The 11,545-nt window shown below is 63.2% G+C and overlaps 1 protein-coding gene and 1 long non-coding RNA gene across 2 annotated transcripts; one reads left to right on the top strand and one right to left on the bottom strand.

Annotated features, from left to right (window-relative positions):
* Window positions 1-775: 775 nt before the first annotated feature.
* CYBA (cytochrome b-245 alpha chain) lies at window positions 776-8,588 on the top strand. Its single transcript, XM_007125513.4, has 6 exons — window positions 776-923; window positions 4,617-4,686; window positions 5,176-5,250; window positions 5,460-5,543; window positions 6,070-6,151; window positions 8,173-8,588. The coding sequence occupies exons 1-6, from the start codon at window positions 866-868 to the stop codon at window positions 8,383-8,385; spliced, it is 582 nt and encodes a 193-aa protein (XP_007125575.1). The 5' UTR covers window positions 776-865; the 3' UTR covers window positions 8,386-8,588.
* Window positions 8,476-11,022, bottom strand: LOC114485153 (uncharacterized). Its single transcript, XR_008616747.1, has 3 exons — window positions 9,628-11,022; window positions 8,800-8,922; window positions 8,476-8,576 (listed from the first exon to the last, which is right to left on the bottom strand). It is a non-coding gene; the product is annotated as an uncharacterized lncRNA (long non-coding RNA).
* Window positions 11,023-11,545: the final 523 nt, after the last annotated feature.

Below are 11,545 nucleotides of genomic sequence, written 5' to 3' on the forward strand. Positions count from 1 at the left end.
ACCACGGCCGCGACCGTGGTGGACGTGGTCACTCAGGCTGACAGGCTGGGGACGCAGTTTGGGCCTGGCTCTAAGCTCCGTCCAGGAAGGGAGCTGGGAAGCTGCGTTGCGGGCAGGAGGCCCCACTCAGCCCGAAGCCTTGGGTCTGCAACCAGAGCCCTCCCTCCAAGTGAGCTTCTCCATTCCTCTGAGCTGAGCGACCTCACCTTTCGCATCCCTCCCCATTGTCCTAACCCAGCTGGGGGGAGGAGGGGGAGGGCATCTGAGCTCTCTGACCTTGACCCTGAAGCGGGGTGGGGGGGGGGTGTCAGAGGAGGGAGGTGACAGAGGACAGGGCCCAGCACCCCTGCATTCTGGGTTTTCCCAGAAGCTTCCCACACTCTCACCACCACCCCTCCCAAATTAGTCTCTGAGCAAAGGGTTGCCTGCAGAGGCCACACCTGTCCACACCTGCAGTAGCCCAGGGCCCGATGAGGCGGAGGCTGGGCCTGCGCTGACCTCCGGGGAGGGATCCTCACGAGGCTCAGGGGTCCTGGCTTGTAGCCCCGCCTCCACTCGAGTCCACCGCGGCCGAGCTGGCTGGGTCTGCACGGAGGAAGGCCTGGGCTGGCTGGGTAGGGCCCCTTCCTGAGCTCCAGGGCCCAGGCTCTCGTGACGGGGGTGGGGGACGAGGCTCCTGGGAGCGCCGGGACCCCACCTGCCGCCAGGCCCCCCTGCCACCTCGGGAACCGGGGCTGGGGCGGGGCCAGCGGCGGGGCGGGGCCGGGCGGCGCCGGAACTCGGGGGACTCGGGGCGGGAGGCAGGCGGAGCTCTGGGGACGCGGGGTCCGAAGGGCCTGAGCCGTGTCCGAGCCGGGTCGTCACCATGAGGCAGATCGAGTGGGCCATGTGGGCCAACGAGCAGGCGCTGGCGTCCGGCCTGAGTGAGTTGGGGGCTGCCGCACTGGGGGCGGGGCTGCAGAGGGCGGCTGCGCCCGGGGTGAGGGGAACCGCGGCAGTCCGGGCTGGAGCCCGGGCTGGGGAAGTGGGGGCCTGGAGACCCCAGGCTATGGCCGAGGAAAGGGGGCGGGGGCAGGCGGGAGAGGGTCCTGCGGCGCCAGAGACCCCGGGCTGCAGGCCAGGAAGTTGGAACTGAAGCCTGGGGGTGGGGGCCCCGAGACTGGAGACTCCAGCGGGAAGGAGTCTGGGGGCCTGTGTTGGGAGAAGGCAGCAGCCTCCGAGCGGAGCCTTGGGGCTGGGGAGGGGGATCCGGGGCCCTCCTGTCCCTGCAGACCCGTGCACACCCACACCCCATCCTCTGTCCCTTCACTCCCCCACCCCCCACCCCCCACCCCAAAAGAGGAAGTTACAGTCGGGGGAAGAAGCGTTTGCCTCCGGTGGTTTCCGGAGAGTTATCGCCCAGCAGGGTTGGGAAAACCTGGCCTGACCCACCCCTGCCTGGACAGGCCCCTCCTGCCGCGGGGGTCCTGGGGTGCGGAGGTGGGCTCCTCCTGTCTCCTGGCCTTGGACTTGGCCCATGGGGGGCGACCGCTCTGTCTCTGGGGCCCAGCCCCGAGTCTGCTCAGAAGGCCATTGCACAAGGCGGCTGGAAACAGCGCACGTGACCTCCTCCCACCCAGCTCCCTGGGGCTGCTTCTGGGGAGGGACGGCGCCGTCACCCTGCCACCCTGCGCTCACGGGGGCGGAAGCCCGGGCTGTACAGACTCGGGAACCTCTCAGGAGGCGGCGGGGCCTGAAGCAGGAAGAAGCCGCTCGCGCCCAGTCCGAGTGGGCGTGTGGGAGGACTGGGGGGTACGGTGATGAGGAGGGTCTCAGCCCACCACCGCTTACCTGGGGCCCACCCTGAGGCCCCCAGCCCCATCCTGGGGACTGGAGGAGCCAGCGGAGCTGGGTGGGGAGGGGAGCACTGTAAGGTCGCGTTTTGGGAGGTGGGCAGCTTTGGGGCACGAGGCCCAAGATCTGCGTCCAGGCAGACAGGCCCCCTTCTGGCGTCTAAATGGCTGAGAACTCAGTGGGTCAGTACCTGGCTCTCCTCGCCTCTGCCCAGAGCTGTCCTCTCCCCCCACCATGCCCCCCTGCAATGACTACGGCTCAGCTTCCTCCACCATCAAAAGGGGCGGTTTGTCAGAAGGTCCCCCTTCTGGCTCCAAATTCCTCCTTTTGCTGACTTTTCCTCCCGATTCAGTACTAACTACAGCCCTCCGGGCTGACCAGGCCAGGCCCCGCGAGCATCGCAGCACGTGGGCCCTTTTTGTTGTAGAAAGTCCCAGCTAATCGGACCATGTCCCCTCGATTCCGACCACTCCACCCCTGGCCCTCCAGTCCTCTGGGGCCCACCTACGCTGGCCTCTGCGGAAGCGGCTTCCTCCTGAAGCCCACCTCTCAGCCCACGTCCACCTGCTCAGAGAAGTCTTTCCAGAGCACACAGCCTGACGTAGCCAGCACCTCTGCCCACGTTCAGCTTGTTCACCACTAGCTGAAGTTTCCATCCCCATCGTGAGACCACAGCCCCATGGGAGCTGAGGCTCTTGCTAATGATGGAGGCTCAGGCCAAGGAAATTACACCCCCAGGTCGAGTGGACATGGTGCTGCCTGAATGCAGGGGAAATGTCCCTTCCCTCCTCCAGCTCAGGGAGGTGCTGACAGCACAGCAAGCGTGAACATGAACGTAGCTGAGCCTGACACCAGCGGAAGATGATGAGGGTTCAGGGGCCGAAGGGAGGGGCGCCAGGAGTCAGGGCTTTTACCCGGTGAGATTCTGAGGCCAGAGCCGGGAAGAAACAGACCAAAAGATCATCCCCCCCCAAGGAACTGTGCCATCTGCCACTGGAGCCTGGACGAAGAAAGTCTCGAACGAGACAAAACCGCTGGAAACTCAGGCCTATGCTGCACGTGGCGGGGGGCTGCCCTCCCCCACCCTGTGCCACAGGGCCCACTGACCAGGAAGTTCAGGTCACCGGAAAGAACTACTGAAGGATATGCTCCAGCGACAGCGAAGCTGGATCCAGAGAGAAGGAGGGCAACACCAGCGTGAAGACACTGTAAATAATTAATAATCGTGGGTAACTTGGGGTGAGACTGAAGTTAAACCTTTTAAAGTCCACATGTGGTTCAGGCAGAGGAATTTTTTTTTTTTTTTTTTTGGCTGCACCACGTGGCATTGGGGTCTTAGTTCCCCAACCAGGGATTGAACCCGTGCCCCCTGCATTGGAAACGCAGAATCTTGACCACTGGACGGCCAGGGGAAGTCCCAGAAAGAGAAATTTTAAAATTAAAGTTTGATCAAGTCAGCAGAAGGCAGGAGAAGCAACAAAAAAAGCTAGTTCAAGAGAAAACACAAATAAGATAGCAAAGTATGTTATCTGCAATCACAGTCAATAAAAGGTGTTAAATTCACTATCAGAAAAAAAAAAATTCACTCTCAGATTGCTTAGACTATAAAGAATTTAGCTCTATCAGCTTATTCATTATAGCCCAAGACCAGAAGCAACTGACAAGGCCCAAAGACAGGAGAATGGATAAATAAATTGTGGTGGATTCACACAGTAGGAAACCGCCCAACAAGACAAAGAGTGAGCTGGAGCTCCATGCAAACCACCACAGGAAGGGCCTGGACAAACCTTCGGTTCAGCAAAAAAGGGCCATCGGACAACTTTCTGGGGTGGCGGGAATCTTGATGCAGGTGGAGATCACGTAGGGGGTCACACGTGTAAAAAGTCTGTGCACTTTATGTAATAATTATACCTCAATAAATGACTGGAAATCCTGGGGATGGTTGGTGGGGACGGTGCCACAACAATGTGAATGTGCTTCACGCCACTGAGCTGTTCACTGATTTTACCGCAATAGAAAAAAAAAAGTTACTGGGGAGGAAAGACAGAGACACGCTTGCTCGCGGCAGGCGCACATAGAGCTGCAGGTAAAGGGCCGGAGAGACCAGGTCCACTCAGAACTGGAAGGAGTATCAGCCTCAGACAAAACACACGAATGAGGTCGTCCAGGAGACCCCCAGCCGGGAGAGAACGTCCACGCAGCCGGTACAAAATCAGCAACCGACAGGGCAGTCTTTAAATGCATCGAGCAAACACTCAGCGTGGTGAGGGTCAGGGGCCTGGGGAGCGTGTCCAGGCTGGAGCCCGGGCCTTTCCTCTCCCACACATCCCTCAGCAGCTCCTCAGCCCCCTCCCTGGCTCAAATGCTGCTTCCCAGGGGAAGGCGCCCCGACCCCCATGCCTGCGGCCAGGGGCTGCACCCACCTGGGCCCCCTTCCTGGGCTAACACGGTGGCGGACAGAGGGCAGCTCTGTGGCGGACCGGCGGCCCCTCTGGGGGAGGGGAGCACGGGGCCGGAGCCCCCGCGGGGAGGGGGTGGGGGAGCACGGGGCGGGGGGCCGGAGCCCCCGCGGGGAGGGTGTGGGGGAGCACGGGACGGGGGGCCGGAGCCCCCGCGGGGAGGGGGTCGGGGAGCACGGGGCCGGAGCCCCCGCGGGGAGGGGGTCGGGGAGCACGGGGCCGGGGCCCCCGCGGGGAGGGGCTGGGGGAGCACGGGGCGGGGGGCCGGAGCCCCTGCGGGGAGGGGGTGGGGCTCCTGCTAACCTGCTTCTCCTCTGTCCACAGTCCTCATCACCGGGGGCATCGTGGCCACGGCCGGCCAGTTCGCCCAGTGGTACCTGGGCACATACTCCATGTATCCTCCCGCTGCACACCCCAGGTCGGGCCGGGGGTGTAGAGAGGCCGCTGCCCCTGGAAGGCCGGAGGGGCTCAGAGCAGGGAGGTGACAGACCCACCGGGCCGGGCCCTGGCGGGGTGGGAGGCGTCAGCGCCCCCTGAGGGTGGCACTGAGGCCTCGGGAATGCTGAGGATCTCCTCCACACCCCCGTCTACCGGCCACCCTCCCTGGCCGGCCGGGCCTATCCACGAGTGGACCAGGTCCCCGCTTCCCCCCGCCAGCCCGGCTGTTACAGGCTCTCTGGAGGCCAAGGCAGGCGTGGGGGGAGGGAGGGCACAGGACAGCAAAGAAGACAGCAAAGTGGCCAGAGCTATGGGAATGCCGTCCAGCTGTTTCCCAGCTGTGTGACCTCAGGCAGCGGCCGCACCTCTCTCTTTTCTCACCAGCAAAGGGGGCTCACTGCAGCCCCTCAGGCTGGGCTGGGCTGTTCCTTAACTGCAGCTTCAGTGCGGCAGGTGTGTTGATCTGCCTGCTAGAGTACCCCCGGGGGAAGAGGAGAAAGGGCTCCACCATGGAGAGGTGGTGAGTCTCCCCTCCCCTGCTCTGGGGGCCCCCCCAGGAGCTGTAACCACGGAGGAGCCTGGTCCTGTCCCCAGCGCCAGCCCACTCGGTGTCTGCCAGCCACTGAGCCCCCGGAGCCCTGGGAGGAAGAGCCGGGCGCCCTGGGCCGGGGTGGGCGGTGGGGTGTGCTGAGCTGGACGCGGTCTGTCTCCCCTCCCTCCTCTGCCCAGCGGACAGAAGTACCTGACCAGAGTGGTGAAGGTGTTCGGGCCGCTCACCAGCAATTACTACATCCGGGCCTTCCTGCACCTTGGGTGAGTCTCTGCCCCCGTGGGATCAGCAGCGCCGCCAGCGCAGGACTGCTGGGGTCGAGTCAGGCCCCTCCCGGGCTGTGCCAGAGCTTCCCTAAAGCTGTATCCCTCATTACGTATAGGGTAACGATTCACCCCAAGCTGGTAGCTTAAGTCAGGACTAATCAGGGTTCCGGGGCTGACTGGGCTCAGCTGGGCCGTTCTGCTCGGCCGCCCCACAGTGAGTCTGGTGGTCGCTGCCGGGGAGACCGCCAGGCGCAGCGCCTCTGCAGCTGCTCGGGCCTCCTCCCTGGGCGGTGGCTGGGGGCCCAGGGCCCTGCCCCTATGTCTGCCCGGTTTGCCCTGTGCAAACCAGGCAGAGAACGGCTCCGGGGCCAAAGTTAGAAGCCCAGCCTGGGCAGCACTGGTCATCCCCGCTGCTCAAGGTCCTGGGGGCTTTGTCCCGAGAGCCTGTGGTCTCTGACCGAGGCCTGGGGCTGCAGACCCCCTTCTGACTGTCTTCCGCCCTCCACCCCCACCCCCACCCCAGGCTGTCGGTACCTGCCGGCTTCCTGCTCGCCACCATCCTGGGCACAGCCTGCTTGGCCATCGCAAGCAGCATCTACCTGCTGGTGAGTAGTCCCCCGCGGTCAGCCCCGCTGGTCCTTGACAGCCTCGGCCCCGTGGCTGGCCCTGCAGGCCGAGCCCGTGTCCTGGCTCACGTCGTGGGGACAGTTACAACGTAGCCTCCATTTTGGCCCATCTAACGTGCTAGCCGTTCCCCTGCGTCCTCTGTAACCTGCGCTGCAGCCCTGCGAGGTGGGAGGTGGGGCCCCCACTTCACAGACAAGCGGCGGAAGCTCAGAGACGGGACGTGGCTGGCCCAGGTCACACGGCCGGCAGGCCCGGCCTGGATGGGGATCCATCGCTCAAAGGTTTCTCATCCAGTTCGGGGTGCTGTCAGGAGCACTTCCCGGGGAGCTCGTGAGCAGGGCAGATGCCACGTGCAAAACCCTTGGAGCTGGGTTGGCCCGGAGTCCCGGTTACGCAAAGGGCCCCTTGGCAGTAAGGCTGCACGAGGCCACCTTTACAGCGGGGCAGGGGGCGGTAGGGGTGGGGCGGGGGCCCCGCCCGGCGCAGGCTGCCGGACGCTCGCTGTTCTCCTCCTGCACGTGGTGCCCCTGACCCACCGAGCCGCGGCTCCAGCCCAGCCATGGCCGACAGCTTCCGCCAGGCCGACAGCTTCAGCCAGGCCGACAGCTTCAGCCAGGCCGAAAGGGCCTGATGAGTTTGACTTGACTGCTCCACTGATTACGAGTTGGCCGCCTCCTCATTCGCTTCAGCTGTCTGAGTGCTTCTCCGCTGCCTGTTCAGATCTTTTGCCCATTTCTCTATTGGGGTTTTGTCTTTTTCTTGTTAGTTTGCAGGAATGTCATGTGTATTTTAATTGTGAATCCTCTGTAAGTTTTAGCCATTGTGGATACTTCCTCCTTCTCTATTAAGGATCTAACTTTGTGCGTGAATTCTTCACCGAGCAGAAGTCTGTCTGTCTAATATATTTATTTGCTTTATGGTTTGTGCTTTTTAAAAATGGCTTCCCCTGCCCGTATGCCATATTTTCCTGCATTCTCTTCCTTCAACTTTCTAGTTTTACCTCCTGGGATAGAGTGTTCTAGTTTGGTTTTTTTTTTTTTTTCTCTTAGTTCATTTATTTATGGCTGCGTCGGGTCTTTGTTGCTGCGTGCGGACTTTCTCTAGTTGGGGTGAGCCGGGGCTACTCTTCGTTGTGGTGTGCGGGCTTCTCACTGCGGTGGCTTCTCTTGCTGTGGAGCATGGGCTCTAGGTGTGCGGGCTCAGTAGTTGTGGCACTCAGGCTCAGTAGTTGTGGTGCATGGGCTTAGTTGCCCCGCGGCATGTGGGATCTTCCCGGACCAGGGCTCGAACCCGTGTCCCCTTCACTGGCAGGCAGATTCTTAACCACTGTGCCACCAGGGAAGTCCCAGTGTTCTAGTTTTTAACTTAGGAGGTGTGATTATAGAAATTCACTTTATTCTTATGCTTCATAAAGTATATGCTGTCACATATTTTTTTATCAGTTAATGTATTAGGGGATACAAAATGAAAGCTACACGTTCTCAGGTCCACTTGGCCTGTGGCCCTGGAGTCTGCGTTTCAGCAGATTCCCTGGGCTGTGCACTCTTCCTCCTCAACACACCTGGGCCCCTGGCCTCCCTGGCCACCCTCCTGGGCCTCTCTCCACCCCCCTCACCCAGAGCTGCCGGCCTCAGTTCAGCATCATGGCCACTTGGGCCTGGGCTCCTGTCCTGCTCCTGGCCCTTAGTCCCTGGGAGGAAGGCTGGTCTTGGGCTGTGCACCTGGAAGCTGCCTCCAGGGGATCTTTCAGGAGCCCCGGGGTTCAGCATCCCTCACCCTTGTGGGGCCCCTTGTGTTGTGGTGAAATAGCTGCGTTCTGACTGTGTGGTCTCAGCCCCATCAAATAACCTCTCTGAGCTCCAGTCCCCTCAGGGCTCACTGAATTCGGTCGTGTCCTGGCTCCTGGCGGGGGTGGGGGAGCACAGGGGCAAGGAGGCGGTTTGGCGGGGCGGGGGCGGCCCGGGAGGACCCCCCAGCCCAGCCCCTCCATGTCCTGCAGGCGGCTGTCCAGGGGGAGCAGTGGACCCCCATCGAGACCAAGCCCAAGGAGCGGCCGCAGGTGGGGGGCACCATCAAGCAGCCACCCAGCAACCCCCCGCCCCGGCCCCCGGCCGAGGCCCGCAAGAAGCCGAGTGAGGAGGAGGAGGGGGCAGGGGTCCCTGTGGGTGGCCCCCAGGAAAACCCCATGCCAGTGACTGATGAGGTCGTGTGACCAGGACCTCGAGCCACTCCCGTCCCGCCAAAGCTTCGAGGGCTCCTCCTGCAGACGGGCGGGGGTGGGCGGCCCCCAGCCCGGCGCACCCCCTTTTCTGCAGACTCCTTTGGGTTCACCGGCAACAGGGCTGTCATCTTCCTCACTGGTACTGGGATCTCGGTGCATCGCCTGTTCCATGAAACACGTATCTGGAATTCCAAGTGTTTGTTTTTCTACTCTGGAAAAGAACGTCTCAGGTCTGCGGGGAGGGCGTGTGTGTCCCCCCAGCTCCCTGACCTGCTAGGACTCCCCTGCTGGAGCATCCCTCGGACCACCCTGGGGCCGATGTGCCGTGGGCAAGGTGCCCACTTGGGACTTCCGCTCCAGCCAGGTTGCCAAAATTGTTACCAAACCAAACTCGGGTCCGCTCACCCACGCACAGTGAAGCCAGTCTGCTGACACGCGTTGTGGTGAAGGCGGGTGCAGGGTTTATCGCAGGCACCAAGCAAGGAGTCCAGGCAGCTCATGTTCAAAAGAGCCCCAACTCCCTGGCGGCTTTCAGGGAAAGGTTTTTAAAGACAGAGTGAGGGAGGGAGGGAGGGAGGGAGGGTGGGGGAGTAATCAGTGGGTGAGTGAACCCAAAGTGGGTTTGGTAACACATACACACCCACACACCACACGTGCCCCCCTCGCACACACACCACAGTAGCCGTGGTGGGGCCAGGAGCCCCTGTGGCCCCCAAAGCTTTGCCTGGCTTCAGCTCACAGCCCAGCCTGGGGAGCCCCTTCCTTCCCCGGCACCCACTCCCCCGAAGTCTGGAAAAGCCCTTAAACCGCTCGCCTCCTGCTCTCCTGCTTTCAGAACTGGGGGTCTCTAGGGACTTCTGGCCTGGAGGGCACAGTGCCGGTCAGCCAGCGCGCTTCGTCTTCAGCATAAACCCAGTCGGCCCACCGTTCCTCCGCCCCCACTCCCAGGCCACTCCCAGCGCTGCCCTGTCCCGCCCGGTGCCCGGCTCGGAGCCCACAGGCTCCCACGGCCCGGGACGGACACTGTCTCCGGCCCCCGCCCCCATCTGCTCTGGCCCTTGTCACCCCGCCCACTGGGCTCCAGTCACACTGACCCCCGGGCACAGGCCGGCCACCTTCTCGGCCTCTGCACAGGCCATCCCCTCTGCCTGGAGCACCGGGCCCTGGATGGCCACTCAGGTGGTTCTCAGGTGGCCTCCACTGCAGCCCCTCTCCCTTCCCAGATCCCCTCACCACCAAGCGGCCCAGGGCTTCGCTGCCGGTGCCGTGGTTGTCGGTCACCCACGGGGCAGGTGGGGAGCTTTCCATTTTGTTCGCTGCTCTGATCCCAGTCCTGGGCACATGGCGGAAACTCAGTGAGTGCTGACTGAAGACTCCTTCCAAGCTCAAGGTAAAGGTTACCTTCTCCGGGTAGCCTTCTGAGACCCCTCCCCTCTTCCTGGGCCTTACACACAGTAGGTGTCAATCAGCAGGTGAAAGTGGCAGGGGCGTGCAGACAACTGTCCTGCAGCCCCACAGCCCTTAGAGCTGACGTGGGTCACAGGTGTGGGCACTGAGGCTCCAAAGCGGGCATCGTAGCTGACCCAGAACTGCTGAAGGAGGCCATGCACTCCTGGGTCCCTAAACTCATTGCCCCCAAACGCACTCCGATCCAGGGCCTTCTGTCGTGACAGGTCAGGCGGTTCTCAGGTGGCTGGCGGGGTGCCTGAGCTGGGAGGTGCCCGTTAGCTTGGCTGCCCCTCGTCTGGCAGGTCACCAGTGGTGGACAGAAGCCCGAGGGGCTGTCCAGAGCTGCCTGGGCCTCTGCTGGTGTTGGGGGAGCATGACTCGGCCAGGCTACAAAGACATGTCCCCCGGAGCGGCCCCCCCGGGAAGTCACCCCAGGACGCGGGTCCATGGGATGGGGAGGCGGTCCCCGGGGCCACACCCACGTCTGTGGGTGGAGGGCTGGGCTTTGGGAACGAGTCCCATCGGCAGCCCGGGAGCTCCTGCACGGCCAGCGGGGCACACCTGGGCTCCACTCTGTGTTAAAACATAACCCCGCCCTGGGTGCACCTGGGTCCATGCGTAGACCTTCCTAGAAGGACACACCATGATCTGGGCCAGTGGCTGCCCCCGGGGGACCAGCTGGGTGTTGACGACCAGGCAGGGTGGAGGGTGAGAGAGAGGCTTCGCCCACTGCCCTCTGTGCCAGCCAGGGCTGTGCTGTGAGATCCTGTTTACCAGTGAGACAACGCGCGCGCACACGTAAAATAAATAGCTGCTTTAGAAACACAGGGGTGCTCGTTCCTCCCAGGGGGCTGGGGTGAGGGGAGCCCAGGGGGCCAGGGAGTGGAGGTGGCCATCAGAACACCTTTTCCCTTTTCTGTAGGTGTCGCTTAGCAAGTTCTGGAAGAGTGAGAATGTTCCTTCTAGCCCGGCTGTTTTTGTCAAAGGATAAAGTGCATCTCGAGCTGGGGGCTGTCCAGCTCAGGGTCATCCCCCAGGCACCGGGGACGGCGCCCTCCCCAGGCCAGGTCTCAAAGCAGAGGCCTGGAGCCTCGGTACCTGCCCAGGGCCCCAGGGGGGCACATAAATAACCGATAAATACACATAACTAGGAGGGGCCAGTCCAGGAGCCGAGCCGGTGATCACCGGGCCGACCTGGGCAGGACACAGGTGCAGCCCACGGGCACTCGGATGAACTCGGTGTGGAAGGTGAAGGCCCCGGGCGCGGGCGCCCCCGCCGCATCCCGGGAGCAGGGCCGACGGCGCAGCACCAGGAGGCTCTGGGCCAGCGGCACCGAGTTGAGCGCAGCCGTCTCGCGGCCTGTCTTGGCGCTGATGCAGCCCCTGCACAGGCACTCGGCGAAGGCCAGCTTCTGGGGGTAGCGGCTCTCGTCCGTGTCCACGCTGCGGGGCAGGCGGGGTGTCAGAGAGCCCGGGCGGTCGCCCCCTTCCCTGCCCGCGGCCCCACGGCTGCCCCGTGTGCTCAGGGCGGCTCCGGGCCGCAGGGCGGGGGGTGTGGGGCGCTGGGAGGGTTTGGCACGCGGCTGGTGCCCAGGGAGCGAGGCTGTGCGTGTGCCCCACGGCCCTCCCAGAGCCCAGGAGCCCCCCTCTCTCCCTGCCAGTCCCAGCCCCACCCCCGCAGACTCAAATGGGGGCCCCCCAA

Source organism: Physeter macrocephalus, unplaced genomic scaffold, assembly GCF_002837175.3.
Source record: "Physeter macrocephalus isolate SW-GA unplaced genomic scaffold, ASM283717v5 random_548, whole genome shotgun sequence".
Lineage (NCBI taxonomy): Eukaryota > Metazoa > Chordata > Mammalia > Artiodactyla > Physeteridae > Physeter > Physeter macrocephalus.